Source organism: Cuculus canorus, chromosome 6 (genome assembly GCF_017976375.1).
Source record: "Cuculus canorus isolate bCucCan1 chromosome 6, bCucCan1.pri, whole genome shotgun sequence".
Classification (NCBI taxonomy): domain Eukaryota; kingdom Metazoa; phylum Chordata; class Aves; order Cuculiformes; family Cuculidae; genus Cuculus; species Cuculus canorus.
The window spans coordinates 40846620-40864724 of NC_071406.1; the positions used below are offsets into that span (position 1 = coordinate 40846620).

Here is an 18105-nt window from a genome sequence, read left to right on the forward strand (position 1 = left end):
CAGAACGAGTTTATATTTCACGGGGTGGCAGTTTTTAAAGGAGGGCTGATCCCTGCAGCAGCCTGGCTGGCTGTAGTCACTCATTGGCACCTGCCAAAGTTTCTGGTGGGGGTGCCAAAGCACTACTCGCACCCCGGCACAGAGACGTGTATCCAGCGTGGGTGCCTTGGCTGGAGCTAATCCTGCAGTCTGACCCCCTCGCGCAGTCACCAGCCACATAACTGGGCAGCGCTGTCACATGGAGGTGGGGAGGGGAGCGCTGGGAATATAAACGTGGGGACGTTTCAGCAGCAGGTTGGTTGTTTGCAAGGTGGCACCTGGCTCCGAGAGAGGAGGTTAAACCGTCTACCCTGCTCTGCCCAGCCGGGGATGGTGGGCAGGGAGAGCAGCAAGCATCACCAAGGACAGTCGCCCTTACGCCGCCGTCCCTCCAAGGTAGGCTTGGGCAGCTGATGGTTTGGTGGCCTCGCCATCCCACCTGCCCGTCTCTCGGTCCCCTGGCTGCAGGCACAGCATCCCCTCTCCACAACCGGGGAATGCCGGGTGGGGGACACACAGCCATCACAAGGAGCTCCGCCACTCAGACAGCTGATTTGAATCATTTGGGGGGCAACAGGGGGTGCAAGCTTTAAATCAGTGGTGCATCGCAATCCACACTTGAGAGCAGCTGGAGGAGGCAGTGCCGCGGGCTGCCAGCCCCCCGGCTCCTTGATCGCACTGGAAAAAAAGAAATAATGCTATTCCCCGCTGCCGGAGGGCAGTTGTAAATCACAGTGGCAACGCCAGGAGCTCTCGGCATGGGCACATCTGGACTCACCGCATTTTTTAAGGCAGCCTCGTGGTTTTTTGAACCATCAGGGCATGTTATTATGGGCTGAAATCTACCGGGTGTGAGGACTAAGTTGTTATGCGGCAGCTTAACTTGGGGAATGAACTCGCTCAGAAGTCATTTTGTTTCTACATATCGTGCTATTTCTTGTTCCAGGAATGAGTTTTCCTCTTAATGTGAAGCCGGCGCAGACAATTTAAGTCATTATTAATAGATACACTTGATCTGAGGAAGTAAAATGCTTAATGTTTTGTTAAATGAGGTGTACTCTGCAAACAGTTGTATGCAGGGAGAAGGTTAAGATGCTACCCCTGCATTAGAGATTAATGAGTGCGAGGCTACTGCTAATGAAGTGCTCATCCTTGCCAGTGTTTGGGGCCTGGTTCTCTATAGAAAAATCTCTACTGAAGTAAGGACACAGAAGGGTGATCCCAGGCTTAGCTGGTTGCAGGATCAGGCCCTTGGGGCCACAGAGTCAGGCTGTGTGGGGACCGGGATGCTAGGAGGGGAGGTGATGTGCCCAAGGCTGTGCAGCACAGCAGTGGCAGAGGAGAGGGTAGGGCTGTGGGCTCCCAGCCTTCCTTCACCCCCCAAAATCCCTGCCCAAAGGAGACAGGGCGTCCGTGAGCACCTGAAACCCCCAATTTTCCTTTGAAACCCAGCTAGGAACTTCTCTCTTGGCCAGCCCCAGGATGCTCCACAGGTGTGCCGGCTGCCAGCTCCTCTCTGCAGTAAATCACTCCTGCCTCTATGATAGCATTCCCCTTAGAAACACAGGAATATTGTTTCATCCTGACATCACTTTCCGCTCATTGGTGGAAAAAAAGCACTTGACTTGGCTGGCAGAAGCCCTGGCTCGTGTGTTTATATGTGCCATTCAGCTACAAGAGAACTTTTTTTTTCCTCCTCCTGGCTATTTTTAACCCCCCCTTCCCCATCAGCAGTGCTGTTAATCCTGTCATTACCTTGACTTAAGAAGTGAGTGTTATATGCAAATAGGCGCTGATTAAAAGGCTCGAAAGAAGGGGTCACGGGGTATTTCAACACACTCTCAATGGCAGTTTAATGCCAGGCACGCACATGTACACACACTCCTTGCAAAATTAGCCCACGACTGATGGAGACGGTCTAGACTCCTTGCTAAATATACCCAGCTGCCAGCACGGGAAGTGGACTGTGCCACGGGAAGGCAATGCCCTCGGTGTGAGCACGAGCACGTGAAGCCAGGCTTCCTCCGCGCCGCTACAAAAATATAACCATCAGGTTGCTAATAAGCGGAGAGGGAAGTGAGCCAGGGCTGTGAAACACGAGCCACGGACAAATCCCCAGGGAAAACGATCCCGATCTCTGACACTCCCCGAGTCTCCAAACCTTCTCCTGTGCCAGCTAAGGGACTCCAGTGGATAACAAGGCTATTTTTTATCCCAAAGCAATGCTCTGAAGAGGTGGTTCAGCCGATATCAGAAGGGTGAAGGGGCACAGAAAGGCTGGAGGTAGCAGAGTAGCAACAAGTGGTAAGAGAAAAGAAACAACGGGATTTGGGGGTTCAAACCAACCGAGCAGTTGTGGGCAGGTGGAAAGGCCAGCCTTGAAGTAAGGGAGAGAAAGATTAAGGGAGAGGAAACAAGTGGGAAAGACAACAAATGGGAAAGACTACATAGGTTGCCCTCAAATTATGCCAAACTGCAGGTGAACCTCAAGCCAGGGAGTCCTTTTCACAATGATCCCAAGTCAAACACAGCTCAGCGTGATCCCATCCGGGGTGGACACACACTGATTTTTCTTGTGGCTTCATACTCTTCCCACGCTCTCCTGGGCCACACGCCCAGATGTCACCAGAGCTGTGCTGAGGAAGCCCGATAGAAACCTCAGATGGCTCTTACAGCACAGATTTGCTGGCTTGGGGCTGCCACAATAATGCAAGGTCCTCGCTTGCAGAGGACTAGAAAGAAGGTCCCAAACATTGAGGGGAGACAACCTTGTCACTCTCTACATCTGCATGAAAGGAGGTTGTGAGGAGGCGGGTCTTAGTCTCTTTTCCCAAGTAAGAAGTGATAGGACAAGAGGAAATGACCTCAAGTTCTGTCAGGGGAGGTTCATATTGGATATTAGGAAATATCTCTTCCCTGAAAACATCGCCAAGCACTGGAACGGCCGCCCAGGGAAGTTGTGGAGTCACCATCCCTGGAGGTATTTAAAAGAGATGTAGATGTGGCACTTAGGGAGTGGAGTTGGCAGTGTTAGGTTTACAGGACTTCATGATCTTAAAAGGTCTTTTCCGATCAAAATGATGCTATGGTACCTTGGGTTTTTCCAGCCTTGGGTTGACTCCACATGGAGGGAACCACTTAGCATTTCAGCAGTCCCTCCACTTCTGGTTGCTTTGATAGAGTCTAACATCATCCTGAGATCTGCCTTGATCTTTTATTCTCTCGGGGAGATGGGACAGGAGGACTGGCAGGCAGAAGGGGTTGCGTCACCCAGAACCTCGGGCTGAAGTCACCAAGTCATGAGATGCTGAGGTTTATTCTCGTCCCCGCTGCGGGCTTCTTCAGTGACCTTGAGAAAAGGAGCCACGAGCCTCGGGGCAGCAGGAGCCAGGGACACTCTGCTGGCATCCATCCCCGTGCTTAAATGGCAGCAGAGGCTGCACACTTTCTCTGCTATAGAAGGAATCGGCGAGGAAAGCATCTCTCCCCCTGCCGAGGCCCCAGGAAGATTTGTACCTCACTGGCCTTTGCCAAGTGCTTTGCATCCCTGCAGGGACACACCAGCACGCCAGTCCCCATCGTGCTGGCCAGTAACGTGACATCTAGATTTTTCTGTAGAGCAACCACAATTGCCTTAAAGAAACAAACAAAAAAAAGAAAGTAAGAAAAAACACACTGTTAGGCAGAGAAAAAGCACTTTCTCAGAGCATATTATAAGGTTACGTGGGGTTGGGGAGACAGAACTGGCTAAATTTCTTTTTTTTTTTTTTTTTTTTTTACCCCCTGAATGCTAGGTACCATTTTACTCCCAAAACACCCACATCCCAAGGTGCTGCCTGCAATTAAACGGGTTATTTAATCCGAGAGGTGCTGCCACAACACAGCCCAGTGACCGTTTGACTCTCATTGTGTCGCATGCCTGTTATCATCTGACCCCGCCGGAGTTATAAATACGACAACAGTAGAGCCTTAACTGGATTATAATTAGACAATGAGTCCAGGAGGATGGAAACAATGAACTATAAAAGCCTGTCTATCCTCTCAGCTAGGACCTACACATATGGGAAGCACTGGAATGGGCGAGCTACCAGGACCTGTAACAGAAAAGCTACAGATATCCCCCAAATTGGATTCAGAGCATCCTCTAACGGCTCGTGCTCCCTCCACCAAGTATTACATGGCCCTGGTCACGGGAGACCTGAAAAGCCTCGAGGTCTTGACTGACCGGTACTATCAAGATGTCAACCTGGTTTTTGAGATCAGTAAAGATGAGCTGGAGTGGCAAGTGAAAAGCCAAGCATCTTATGGACTCTCAGGTACTTTTCCTGTAAAGGCCAGCCCATAAAAATTTAAAAAACAAGTACTTACTAATCCTAAATAGAATTGCAGTGCATTTAAACGCCTAAAGCTCCATTTGTAGAGCCTGTTGCTGAAATGGCTGGTTTCTGATTAGCTGACTGTGCCCTGCAGCCCTAGCCATAAATGTTCAGCACTTTCTTTTGTTGTATTCTTCTCTTCTGCACATACTAACCCACTGGAGGGGCAGAGAAGTTTAAAAAGCTTGTGTCCACATGATGTTTTCAGATTGGGACGGGGTGCTCTACAGCTTAGGTGTGCTTGCAAGAGGGCTCTCGCAACCTAAATTCCCTGTTCAGAACAGCAGCTTGGTCCCATTTCAAAGGAATGAGATGCTCCCAGGTTGGTGGTACCTGGTGCCTGGTCCTATTTGGGAGGAATAAGATGCTCCCAGAGATGATGGTACCTGCCTCCCAACCCCATGATCCCAGTTATCCAATGGGCACTGCATCTAGTGATGGTCCCAGAACTGTCAGGAAATGCAATACTTGGCTCTATCTGAACTCAAACCCAACATATCCCATGCCCAGTCCTGCATCACCCACCCAAAGCTCTCCCACCCAACTTGGCCCAGCCCAGTCCCGACAAAAACGTGGTTTTCCTGCCCTGGGTGCAGGTTCAGAAATCATGAGCTGCCTTTCAGCTCCTGCCAGCAAGGTCTTGGAAAGAGGGTCCCCTGGGCAGCTGGTTGTGGGCAGGGTGTTGGTTTACCCAGCTCGTGCCACATGAAATCCTGCTCCTGGATGCGCAGATGCCAGGGGAGGTTTTCTTTCTCTCTTGCCAGCAGTGCTTGGAGCCCCCACCAACCGTAACCAGGCTCTTTGAAACTCTTAAAGTTACCAGTGAGCTTAAAGAAAAAAGAGAAAATCAGCATCTTGATCTGGTTTCTTCACGAGGGGGGTGCACGGTGGATGGGATCATACCCAAGTCCTGTCCCCGGTGCAAATCCCGTGTGTCAAGCCCTGCTCACTCCTCCCCACAGGGCTGTGGTCACTGGAGTACAAGCAGGAGCTCAGCACCCCGTTGTGCCTCGCCGCCCGCCACGGTCACACTGCCTGCCTGCGCCATCTCCTCCGCCGACGGGCCGACCCCAACCTGGCACCAGGGGGGCGCGGACCCCTACACGAAGCCTGCCTTGGGGGGCACACTGACTGCGTCGAGCTGCTGCTGGAGCACAAGGCTGATCCCAACCTACTGAGCGAAGAGGGCCTGGCCCCGCTCCACCTCTGCACCACCCAAGACTCCCTGAGGTAAGGAGATGGTCCTCCCTCAGCATCCCCTGGCTGATAACCTCATTCCCTGCATGAAGACTCCACTGTTTTTGCCTCTGTGGGTGTCATCATGACCAGCAAGGCTTCCTGCATGCCCCCACATCTCCCAGGTGCATCAGCTGCTGCAGCAAACTCAGCACAGACAAAAAAGGACATTTCGGTGCAGGCACATCACATGGCCCAGGTTTCCTTCCAATGGACAGAAGCATCCCGGTCTAGCTCCATATGCTTTTTCTTCCTCCTCTCTTCTGATGATTTCTATTTAAAATCATTATGTCCAGCACACTTTCCCCAGGAGATGCTCATATCCAGTTACAGAGCGTGTGGGCCACCACGACCCTCCTCATCCTCACGAGGAGCACAGGAGGTTGGGTTGACCCGCATCCATGAGGGGTGCTAGTGACAATCAGGGTGCACGCTTCTCCTAAAATCCCAACCCCAGAGCCATAATGAGGGGATGGGGTCTGTGGGATGTTGAGCAATCCTCTCACCTCCTCAGCCCACACAAGCCACAGGCGGGTCCACCTTGGTTTATAGTCAGGGCTAAGGCTCAACCACATGAGTCCACTCCCACCTTGAATCAGCATCACATAGAGATGAGCATAAACATTGCCTTGAAAAATCAGCTTTTCATATGTACGCGTATGTCTCAGTAGGACATTAAGTGCCTGAATCATTAGACCCAAAGAACTGGGATTTATTTTTTATATAAATCTCAGCCCTTTGATATCCTGAAGAAACTGTTTAGGTCTGTAGCAAATTTCATCGCCCGCCAGCTGCAGTGAAAAGCCTTCAATCCTCTCCACTTTAAGTAGGCAGCAAGCTTAACTAGAAGTAGGTGCTGAAAGCAAGGTTCCCACTACAGATCCAACATATCATGGGTCAGGTGTCAGGGAAAGAGCTCTGCAAAAGAAGAGCAGCCAGAAAGCAGAATGTTGGCAGACGTAAATATCTCAAGCCTGTCTTGTAAATAAGGGTCCCTGCAAGGTAGCCCAACATCGGGTATTAATCAAGTTTTAGTTCAGCCAAAAATCCAGGGATTAATCAAACACACCCTTGGTGCGATGAGGGTTGGAGGGAGTGGGATGGGTAAGGGAGGATGCTACAGGCAGCCTTCATCAATATTAAGGAGCTGGTTTTAATTTCTTCACCCAAGCTCCCTCTTGACCTTCGAGCCTTCCATTTCTAAACCCCATGCCATCAAAAAAAAGCCCCTGGAGATATTTTAGTCTTTACCGACTCGTTTTCATCCCATAGAGTTGGGGAACAGAAACTAACCTGGTGCATGGAGATGACCCCTTGGACCACATAAGTCCAAGGGTCTGATTTCTGGCCAGGTGCTTCCCAGCTTAGAAAATAAATATACACATGCATTAAATATGAGCTGTGGTCATCATTTGACATGTTATTTCCCCAGAAAGGTGGAGAGGGATGGCAGGTGAGACAGCAAACGGCGACGCGGGGATCAGACAGATGCAACGTGGAAACAGCTGAGTTATAAGCCCTTGAATATTGGGGCTTTATAATGGAAATGCTGAGAGACCCTTAACTACGCTACCCGGCGCTACGGGGGCTTCTACAATAACTAAGCCAACTCCCTTGAAAGATCAAAAATTAATAGACATTTCAGACAGGTTTTGAGGTTTCGACCACTGCTTTTCAATCGCAAAGACTTTGCTAAAGTTAGAGACTGAGGAGGTCAAGCTTTAGGTAACACAAACATTTCCTCTTTGATTAGGGGGAAGACTACTTTACCTTGCCTTTTTTATTTTATTTTATTATTTTTTTTATTGAGTAGTAGATTTTAGGTCATCCTTAATTTTTTACTGACAATAAAGAGCAGGTCATTGACCTACATAGAGAGCTATTTTATTTTTCTCCCTCTCGATAACAATGGCCAGAACACCTATGTGCCAGGTTCTTCTGTATTCCCATATACTCGGCAATTCACCATGGGGGCAGGACTTAAAACCTTTGAGCCTCTCAGTGACTGGGATAAAAAAAAATTATCTGGGCTTCCTTCCAGCCATTTGAGCTTCAGAATCCATGAGATTTCAACAAAAAGGATATCAGAGCTTTAATCTAGGAGCTTTTTGAAGAGATGGAAAAAAAAAAAGTTCCAGTAAAGTTCAGTCTTACCTTCTTCACTTTAGGAGCTGTTCATGCCAACGTCGGCCTATTTAGTAGAGTTCCTCTCCTTGACCTCTTTTTTACAGCAGAGATAATTAACATGGTGGGGTAAGATGAGTCTCTAAATTCACTGCACACTCTCCCTGGCGCTCTCCCGTTTCCCTCTTAAAGCTGGGATGATTAAAGGAGGCTGCCTTTATTGGCACCCCGAAAAAAAATAAAATAAAAATAATTGAAGGGGAGAGGAAGAGTCTCAACTCTCCCGGTGGTGCTGGGGAGAAGAGCAGGCACAGGGCGGCGGCAAGGCGGCATCGCAGGGATGTAGGATGTAGCCCCCGCCTCCCATCGCGGTACCCACAGCAGAACGGATGGTGAACGCTACCACGTTTGTAGAGTCCTCCTTCAGATCTGAGAGTCGGAAGAACCTCTCTGAAGATTCCAGGCTTCCCGTGCAACCAGAGAGAGCCTACCTGGAGAGATATCCCCCAGGATTTGCCTTCCCCAGCCCTCCACGGAGGCAAGAGGACTTAGGCAGGCCAAGGGATGAGAAAAGATGCTCCCCTCCCTCTGACCAACTTGGGCTTACGGTTGAGTGACATCTCTGCGTTCACATCTTCAGGCTTACTCTCCACCCTGGGAGCTGAAACCAGAATTGTCGTCTGGCTCTCACACTCCAGCAGCAAGGGATGGGGGATGAGCAGTGAGATGAGTCAATGCAAGAGGAGACTCGCTATGCAAGTGGCTCTGGTGCAAGAAACAATGGGATAGAAAGCGATCATGGGAGCACCCAGCTCAGGGAGATAGGATGGGGTTTGCTTAGGGGATGTTAGACAGGATAGCTCATCATGGGAAGAATTAGCACAAAACAGGAGCCAAGCAGGAAGGCAGGCACATAAAAAGGCAATGCTGTCAAGACAGCAAGGCTCCCAAATGCCAGGGAGATGGGCATTAACCTGCCAGTGGTGGGATCTGGCCCCATGGCACCCTCCGACTCCTCCAACATAGGCCCAGACACCACCGTGGGAGGGAAACGTTACAACAAATAAAAAGACTGTGGATTTTAAAAGCCAGCATTTAGCATCATCTAGTGCTAAACCTCATCCTCTGCTCCATTTAGAGCTGCTAAAATACAAAACCGAGCGTTTGGAGCCATCCTTTTGGAAACTCCCACCCTCGCTAGGAAAGACCAGCTCTTTAATGGTCCTCAGCAAGAAATAAAAAGCCCAAAACTAGACACAGAGCACAACCCAAGGCCTGATCCTGCTCTTTGGAGTAGCTGCTCCCCAAGCTGGTGTGACAACATCAGGGCTCACACAGCTCACGAAGCTTTGGGAAAGATGTGCTGAGAGTGATGCTCCTGGGCTGGTGTTCACTCCAGCATGGTCAGCCCCACCATGGCTCACTCGTGGGCTCGCGGTGCCTGAAAAGATTTGCATCTATTGAAAAAAAAACCACCAGGTTTCCTTTCTCCTTCTTTTAGGAAATTAATAAGAATAATCCTTACATTCAGAGCCAGGCTTGGGGAAGGCTGTTTTCTGAGCAGGATCCACCCTGCAATAAATCACACGCAGATCGGGAGACTGTAACTCAGATGCCATGAGAAATAACTGAGCAAAGGATGGGAAAACCTCACTCCAGCCCCAACGAGGGTGAGGAAACTAAACAGATTTTTCCTTAAGAATACTGAGAGCCTGGGTGGGATTTTGGGACAGGAATTTTATTCCAGCCTTCGCTGCCCCAACCTCCTGCTCCTCCTGCTGGTAATTTATTGCATCCCATTTCAAGTTAAATCCTGCTTTCCCGAGTTTGGGCATTTTTCAGCCCAAACTGAGCAGCATCCCAAGGGGGATGCTGGCAGCAAAGGTCAGTAGGATCCATCCTGGCAGCAAGGTGAGGAGCACATCTTCCCGATGCTGCACCAACATCTGCCCCCAACCCCATTGATGGGTGAATAATAAATAAATAAATAAATAAAATCCAAATCAATTTATCCCATTTATTTGAGCCAGCACCCCAAAGCAAGGCAAACCTCTGGTACTAACACCAGTTATCATAAAATAGTGCCATTTTGACCTAACCAAGCGACTTGCCCAAGCAAAGAGACATCCAGGTGTGTTACCTATCACGCACAAATCAGTTAGGAAGAGTTTGGAAGTGAGTTTAAACTACTGAAAATTAGGCACAGCTGTGTGTAAGGGTGGCTTTTCAAGGTCGTCGCTGCCACTGGTGAGCTGCTCGGCCAGGCTGGATGGAAAAGAAAGTGGTTTGCTTTGCCACGCTGTGTCTGAATTTCTGCTGGACTAATCCCACAGCTTCTTGCAATATTCCCAGAGGAGCAGAAAGGAGTCCTCAAAAAGCAGCAAGAGATTGCTGAGCCTTATTTAATGGGATTTTAGTCTAATTTTGATGGTGAACAACAGGTTGATGATAAATAAAATACAAAAAAATAAAAAATCCAAGAAGGCAGAAACACTAGTGAAGTGTTAGAACATATGAGTTTGTGAGCAGAGATTAGAGGCTAAAATAAGAGCGTATAGCCAGCAAATATGAATGGCATCTACCCAGCACCTGCTGATGCCCCATACATCCAAACAGGAGGCACGTGATCCTCCCGGGGGCTCATCATTTCCATTAACCAGAGGAGATGACCCCTTATTTATAGCCCCTCAATAACATTCCCTCATTGCTGAGGGAGGAGTATCCAGGGAAAAATTCAGTATAAAGTGAGTCGGGTTTCTACCAACAACTTAGTCATTGAACTTGGTAACAAATAAGAATCACCCTTCAGCAAAACAGTACCTGAGAATGGTGGCGTTTCCACTCTGGTATCTCTAGAAGGATATTTGGGATGTCTAATGAGAGGCCAAGAGGAACTGAGCTCCCTGTAACTGAACTCCCATCCCACCCTTAGTAAGGGGAAACCCCAAGACAGAGCGAGGATACTGGGCTGGAGGGACTGGGGGCAGGTCTTGGCTTTGCCAGGCAACCCGTGGTGAACCACACTTTACTTGGAGGTGAAGGGCAGGGGAATGGTCCCTCTGGTTTGCCTGTGCAGATGCAAACCTTCAGCCCAGGTTCTCTGCATACACAGCGCCTGCCCAAACCAGCGCAGTGCTTGTGCTCAGGGTCTCAGGGCACAGCCGCCTCCCTGCTTGGGGAGAGACAGAGATGCTTGAAGCATAATCTATAAAAAAAGAGAACCAAAGAGATTTATCTCCAGGAATAGGCTGCTCTGTGTTTCCACCCAAGGCAGAAATATACTTTTTTTCCATTTTTCCCTGCAGAACGATCCCAAATACGTTATTTTAGGATGCCAGAGCTAACCATTATGTTAGGATGAAGCTAACCCAGAGAGGACCCAAGAGAGTCATTATGATTAGGTCCAGGGACAGACAGGACCAGTAAACACAACCAAGCGGGAATGAGATTTTCTCCAGCAACACACCCCCTCCTTCGAAGTTTTACCAACCAGCAGCACACAGCAAACACCAAAAAGACCTTAGAGAGACAAAACATTGCTCGAGAAAGGGATTCAGCGTGTTTTAGGGTAAACGGAGAATTGTAAAGTAAAGATCTAAGGATCTGGGGGCTGGCACAAGCCAATGCTCAGTCTGTTCACCCACAACTGCATCCACAGTAGAGTGCATCCACAGCGGATGCCTCTGGTGAGATCCAGTGCAGGCTGGCAGCACCTGGGAGCTTTACACCTGCAAAGACTGCAGAAACAGCCTGTCGCCACAGTCCTGCAGGATATTTCCTAACAAACTCAGGCTTGATAGGCATGGGAAATATTGCAGCCCAAGGAAGTATTTACTGATCGTGAACCACCAAGGAAAGAGAACATCTCATCGGCTCTTATCAAGCCTTGGGGGAGGTGGTGATAGAGAATCAGAAAGATTCAAGTAGCGTTGTTATTATTATTTGATTATTATTACTATTATTTTCGCCCGTGTATATTAGCATTTATCTGTGACAGGAAAAGTGAACAACGCCCTGGCACCATCCTTCCTTCCCAGGGCTCCTCTTCCCCTCCATCCTTTTGGCCAAAGGGATGAGGCTGGGGCTCTGGTTCCCCCATCCCTCCCCCTCATTTTGCTTCTGTATCATCAGCCTAGGACCCCACTTAGGTCTGTTGATTATACCTGAGCTAAAATGAAAGCATATTAGAGGAAAATCAAACAGGCGGAGTGGGTTTAGTGGTTGATGCACCTCCCTAGACTCCAGGCAGCCACTGGTGAGGCTTCCTGAAGGAGCGTTCTTCCCACCTCCCCACCAGCTTCTCTTGGGAAACACGAGCTCACCACGTTTTCAAGGTCTCACTTCAACGGCACGTGGACCTGAGCCCCCTCCAAGAAAATAACTCCTCTGTGCCACAGCGGTGAGCTCATCCCCACGTGCTAACCCGGCTGCCGACAGCCCTGTCCGGGCAGTGACATTGAGCCGTGTCGGCCCCGGCAGCTCCCAGCGGGAGATGGAGCAGTCACTTTGATTCATTTAGACTGGCTGATCACATCCATTTACTCACATATGAGCCAAAAAAATCCCCACCAGGGCATAGCAGGCGTCTTTAACCCTCCTCCATTGTCAGAAGGATGCAGGTGGAAAGCTCTGATGGGAATCAGTGTCCTCGCTTCGCAGCAGCCACGACCCTTCTTTGCAACCACGCACGGTGACGTTAGAGGGAAGGAGAGGTGGGAGCAGTGATCTGGAATGAGGAGAATTGCTTACCTTGATTTATTCCTCCTGAGAACTGCATGTGCTCCATCTTCACAAGAGCCAGGTGCCAAACAAGCTGACAAAACTCATTTTGGCAGACTTAAAGCACCTGCAAGGGTGTTTCTTTTCAGGATAGGGAGATAACATATTTCTCAGTGCTCTCTGGGGCAGGAGCCCAATATGAGCTTTCTGGTCCCTTAATGGGAGAGAGGGAATCCATTATTATACCTAAACAAACCCACATGGAGCTGTTCTGCTGCACAGAGGCATTACCTAGGGTTTCCCTCCACGTCAGCTCAGTCTCAGCACAGATTAATGCAGCAGTTTAAGGATGGTTTTAGCTGGGAAGCTCTGTGAGTGTCACCCAAGGAGTGGGATTGTTTAGGTCATCTCCATAACGCCTCAGTGCTGCACCCATACCAGGAGATGAAGCTGCAGCTGGTGGGTTGATGGCATAAAGGGGTTTATCGCCCTATGTGTCCTCATCATGGCTGGATGCATCCTTCAGCCCTCACCGGCTGGGACAGACCCGGCTGGCATGGTTAACCATAGGCACCGCTCCAGGTGCTGCCTGAGCAACAGCACAGATGAGATAAGGATCACTGGTCCCTGGTGACTCCAGGATGGTGGGACTCTCACGGGCCAAGGTGGTCAGGGATGGTGAAGTATGGTCAAAGTGCTCAAAGACTCATAGAATGGTTTGAGTTGGAAGGAACCTCAAAGATCATCTAATTCCAAGCCCCCCTGTCATGGGCAGGGACACCTCCCACTGGATCAGGCTGCTCACAGCCCCATCCAACCTGAGCTTGAGCACCTCCAGGGATGGGGCAGCCACAACTTCCCTGAGCAACCTGTGCCAGTGCCTCACCACCCTCATTGTGAAGAATTTCCTCCTAATGTCTTGTCTAAATCTTACTCTCTACGGCTTATAGCCTTTCCCCCTAGTCCTATCACTACATGCTTTTGTAAAAAGTCCCTTCCCAGAAGAAGTCGAGGATGGTCACGGATGACTGTTCATGTGTGATGATGGTCAAGGGCAAGAGGGAGACATTGCTCAAACCAGCATCAGCAGTACTGTGATGGGCACCAGAGCACAGGGTCACCCTTCCCAGCCCCTGCTGATCCCTCACAAAATCCTTGAGTGCCACAAGCCCTGTGGGAGCCCAGCATCATTCTGATACCCGTCCTCATCCCAGCCCATCGCTCGCACTCCAGCCCATGCTCCCTGAACTCCATCTGGGTGGTGCACCACTCAGACTCCCCCTCTGTTTATAGATGTGCCAAGCTCCTGCTGAGACACGGGGCCACTGTCAACCTGCCCAGCGAGGACGATGGGGAGACGGCGCTGCATGTGGCAGCCAGGCACTGTCTCTGCGATCATGCCCGCCTCTACCTGCGGCACGGGGCACTCGTTGATGCGCGTAGCATGCGTGAGGAGACAGCCCTCAGTGTCTTGTGCGGACGGGCGTCGGGTGCTGGCGAGGGCTGCCTGCAACTTTGCCGGCTTTTGGCTGCCAACGGTGCCGATATTGATGCCCGGGATGAGATGCGGAGGAGCCCCTTGCACAAAGCGTGTGGAGCTGCCAACGCCAGCCTGGCGCTCTTCCTCCTGCAGCGCGGGGCCGACGTCAACGCCCTAGACTACGGTGGCATCTCCCCGCTGCGCTGTGCGCTGCAGGGTGCCGCCTTCAAGAGGGAGCTGCGGCCTCACCTCGCTGTCAAGCTGCTGCTCAACCACGGCTCCCAGAAGATATGGCCCCCTGCCTTCGTCAAGGTACCAACCCCAAAACAGCCCCCACGCATCCCCGCACACCTGGGGTTTTGCAGTTGAGGTCGAGATGCTTTAGGAAAGAAAAAGCAGTGTGGAAGTGGGAGGGTTTGGGAAAGGCTCCTGATCTGAGCTGGGAGAGGGGACTGTGGCATTGGGGTTAGGAGATGCTGCTGGGAATGAAAACACCAGCGTGATGTGGCAGCAGGAAAAAGCAGGCAGGATGGAGCCAGCATGGACTGGAGGGGCTGGCAAGAAGGACTTTTTCCTGCCTAAGGATGTCAAAGACAGGCTTGATACATCACCCATCAGTGTAGCCACCTTACGGTTCTGTGTTTCATTGATATTATCTTGGCTTGACACGCACAAGCCAAAAACGTAAATAAGAAACAAGGGCCGTGTTCAGAAGAAGTTCCACAGCAAGGCAGGTCTTCCTGCTGCTTCACAGATGGAGAAAGGTCTCCAAAGCATGCAAGGACAAACCCTACACCTACCTCATACCAACACAGGACTGTCCTAGCCTGGAGAGCGGTGGGGTGGGGTGAGCTCTGGCTGCAGCATGTGGATGCTCTGCCCTCTGGGACATGCATCTCTGTCTGAACCCCTAAAACTAGGTGCTGAAGTCCTGTGCAGCTGTGCCAGAGATCATCGAAGTCCTCTTCAATTCCTACTCACAAATCCCTGTCTCCGAGAAGTGGATTGAGGCTGTGCCAGAGGAGGTGTTCCAGGTGAGGTGGAGCTGGCTGTTTCACAGGGACAACTGGGCTCCGAGGAGGGGATTTTTACCCTCCAAGAGGATTTTTTCCCCACCCAAACATCACCTGAAGGGGGGAAGAAATAGTCCTCAGAGCACCACCACACACCTGGCTCATCTCAGCAGCTTTGCATCCCTTTAGCCCCATCTACACCAAAACACCTATTCCTGCCCGTGCCCTGCAATAAAATACAATCCCAGCACCTGGAAGTGACCTCAGACGAGGCTGCAGCCTGGCAGGAGCCCACACCACTGATTTTGTTTCTAGAAAGCTTGTTTCCAGGCATGCAACATGTACAGCCAGCTTGTTCTTGAATGATCTCAGGTGGCTGCCTTGCCCCTGCAGGTCTTTGGTTAGGTTTGCTGCAAGAGGGAACAGCTGCTAAAATGCAAATAAAGCTCTTCAGCACAATCCAGGGGATGGCAGAAATTATTTTTATGCCAAGCTAAGGGAGGGCTGAAGCTGCTCTGCCCGATCCTGCTTTGTTTCCCCATCTTAGAAACAAGTGGGTGCCTTCTCCGTCAGCTCTAAGGCTTTCTGCAGGGATGCTGCTGGGGGTGGGCAGGAAAGCATCCTCCCCAAAGAGCGGTGAGGTTGGGTTGCTCCACATGTGAGGAGAATTCCTCATCCAGCCTTTGCTTGCAGGGGCCACACCAGCACATGGACACCCATCACCAATGGGTTTCTTACCTCCTCCCCTTAGATCTTCATCTCAAAAAGTCTCTCTGGCTTGTTTGGCTTAAACAAGGAAAAAGATTAAAACCAACTGATGCTCCTCTTTTTTTCTTCTCCCCTCTCCCTTTGCAGCAGCACCAGCTATTCTACGAGTCCTTCTTCCGGCTGGTGGGCACAGTCCGATGCCTACAACACTTATGCCGCTCCGCCATTCGGAAACAGTTTGGCAACAAATGCCATCTCCTCATCCCTTTGCTGCCTGTGCCCAAGCCTTTGCAGGATTACCTGCTGCTGGATCCCGAAGGAGTCGTGCTTTGAAGGACCGAGAGGAGCCAAACGAGGTCTGCCGCCCAGCCCTCCCTTGCCTCGACACCCCTCGGTGAAGCACAGCAACATCCATTTCTGTCAGCCGAGTGAAGGAGCGCTGGTTGTCATGATAGATGGTTGTTTTTCAGGGATTTATAACGTAACTAAAATGTGCTTTCGGCTGTAACTTTGTATAGATTTTTTTCTAATTGTGCTTTAAATAGATTACAAAGAGTAATAAAATGATTAGTAGCTGTTACAAGCGTGCTGCAGATATGAATAATACTCATTATAAAGGATCTCTGCAAAGCGGCGGGGCTCCTCAGGTGTGCAAAGGCAAGCACACATGGCAGACAACTCAAACCAGCCCACATGGGCATCAAATCCCTGTGGAGAGATCCCCTCGTGAGTGAAACAAGTGAACTGGGAGCAGAGGTGCAGTGTGGAAGCCACCAGAAGGGTGCAGTGCCCAGTGGCATTAATATCGACCGTAAAATAGACCAAAATTTTATTTTTTTTATGTAGAAGCTACCCAGAAGGAGCTGGTTACTCCCTGCAGGACACCAGAGGTGAGGAGTGACACAGCCCCCCTGTTTCTCCCAGCTCCCCGCTATCCAAAGGATGCACCAGCACCTCCCACACTCATCGTTCCCTTTGCTGCTCTGAGTCCGCGGAGGGGCTGGAAAACCCAGTGGCAGCCCAAAGCGAAGCAGTTTGGTCTTTCTTTTCCCACATTGACTTGGCAAAAGGTACCAGGAGGAGTGAGGATTTGTTTTTCCAGACCCTCAGGCTCCCCAGATGAGTTTCTGCTGAACCAAAGTAAGCGTGCGCACGCGCCCCTTGGAAGAACAGCTGTCCTTATGCTGGCAGCTCTGCCACAGCACCCGCCAAACTGTTCCATTGCTTAATTACAGTCACTATTTAAAATAGTTATATATATCAATAAATCAGCCTTCTTTTCATCTGTGACTGGGCTTTGCAGCAGCACCCGCCACCGTTGAGGGTGCTACAGACGACATGCGCAGGATGCGGGCAGCATCCCTGGCTCCCGGAGCCAGTGCCCGCGGAGTGGGGAGCATGGGAATGGGGAGGGAAAGGCAATTCCCTCCTCCCAGCTTCCACTTGCTGCTTTCACATCTCTCCCCCTTTAAGTGTGGGGGCACAGCCAAGCAGATGTGCACTGGCATCACGAAGCCCCTTCTTTGGCACCTGAGCCCTGTCCCATGCAGGAACGCCCCACGGCAAAAAAAAACCCATTCCAAATTTCCATGATAGCTTGGGCGGCATGACCTAGTGGGATGTCCCTGCCCATGGCACGGGGGTTGGAACTGGATGATCTTTAAGGTCCCTTCCAACCTGAAATATTCTATGATTCGATGGTTCTATGGTTCTCTGATTCAATGGTTCTATTATTTGGTGGTTCTGTGGTTCTATGATTCGATGGTTCTGTGGTTCTCTGATTCGATGGTTCTATTATTTGGTGGTTCTATGGTTCTCTGATTTGATGGTTCTGTTATTTGGTGGTTCTATGATTCGATGGTTCTATGGTTCTATGATTCGATGGTTCTATTATTTGGTGGTTCTATGATTCGATGGTTCTATGGTTCTCTGATTTGATGGTTCTGTTATTTGGTGGTTCTATGATTCGATGGTTCTATGGTTCTCTGATTTGATGGTTCTGTTATTTGGTGGTTCTATGATTCGATGGTTCTATGGTTCTATGAATAAAACCCCCGTCCTGGCTGAGTCACTCTGCGCTTGAGCCATCCAAATCTAAATTTTGGTGCCTTTAATGAGCCTTCCATCTTTTGAACGGGAAGAACGACGCGTTTTCCATCCCTATCGGGGAATTTTGCATGGAGAGTCCCACCAGGTGATCGCATCCTCCCCTAAAATCCACCACCTCTGCTCCCTATCCTGCAGCGGGGAAAGAAAACACCCTTCAAAGAGAGAAATGGGGTAAAAGAAGCAGGTTTGTGGGGGGATGCTCAGCCCAAGGGGGGGTCTGAGAAAGGCTGGAATCACGGTGGGACGTTGGGAAGCACCGCGGACACGCGTGGGCTGCGCGGCGCCCCGTGTCCCGCAGGGG

At 50.4% G+C, this 18105-nt stretch overlaps 1 protein-coding gene across 3 annotated transcripts; it reads left to right on the forward strand.

The window, feature by feature from the left end:
- Positions 1–216: 216 nt before the first annotated feature.
- ASB18 (ankyrin repeat and SOCS box containing 18) lies at positions 217–17579 on the forward strand. 3 transcript variants are annotated; one of them, XM_009570118.2, is made up of 6 exons: positions 222–435; positions 4085–4355; positions 5378–5645; positions 13788–14286; positions 14895–15008; positions 15843–17576. In XM_009570118.2, the coding sequence occupies exons 1-6, from the start codon at positions 370–372 to the stop codon at positions 16026–16028; spliced, it is 1404 nt and encodes a 467-aa protein (XP_009568413.2). In that variant the 5' UTR covers positions 222–369; the 3' UTR covers positions 16029–17576. The 3 variants fall into 3 exon arrangements, with proteins under 3 accessions (XP_053926646.1, XP_009568413.2, XP_053926645.1); XM_054070670.1 differs by having other exon boundaries at positions 283–435; positions 3834–4355; positions 15843–17574; XM_054070671.1 differs by lacking the exon at positions 14895–15008 and having other exon boundaries at positions 217–435; positions 15843–17579.
- The last annotated feature ends 526 nt before the right edge of the window (positions 17580–18105 follow it).

Coding starts and splice junctions, on each gene's coding strand:
- ASB18 (XM_009570118.2), top strand. CDS start 370: ATGGTGGGCAGGGAGAGCAGCAAGCATCACCAAGGACAGTCGCCCTTA. Junction 436..4,084: donor TACGCCGCCGTCCCTCCAAG/GTAGGCTTGGGC, acceptor CTATCCTCTCAG/CTAGGACCTACACATATGGG. Junction 15,009..15,842: donor TGCCAGAGGAGGTGTTCCAG/GTGAGGTGGAGC, acceptor CTCCCTTTGCAG/CAGCACCAGCTATTCTACGA.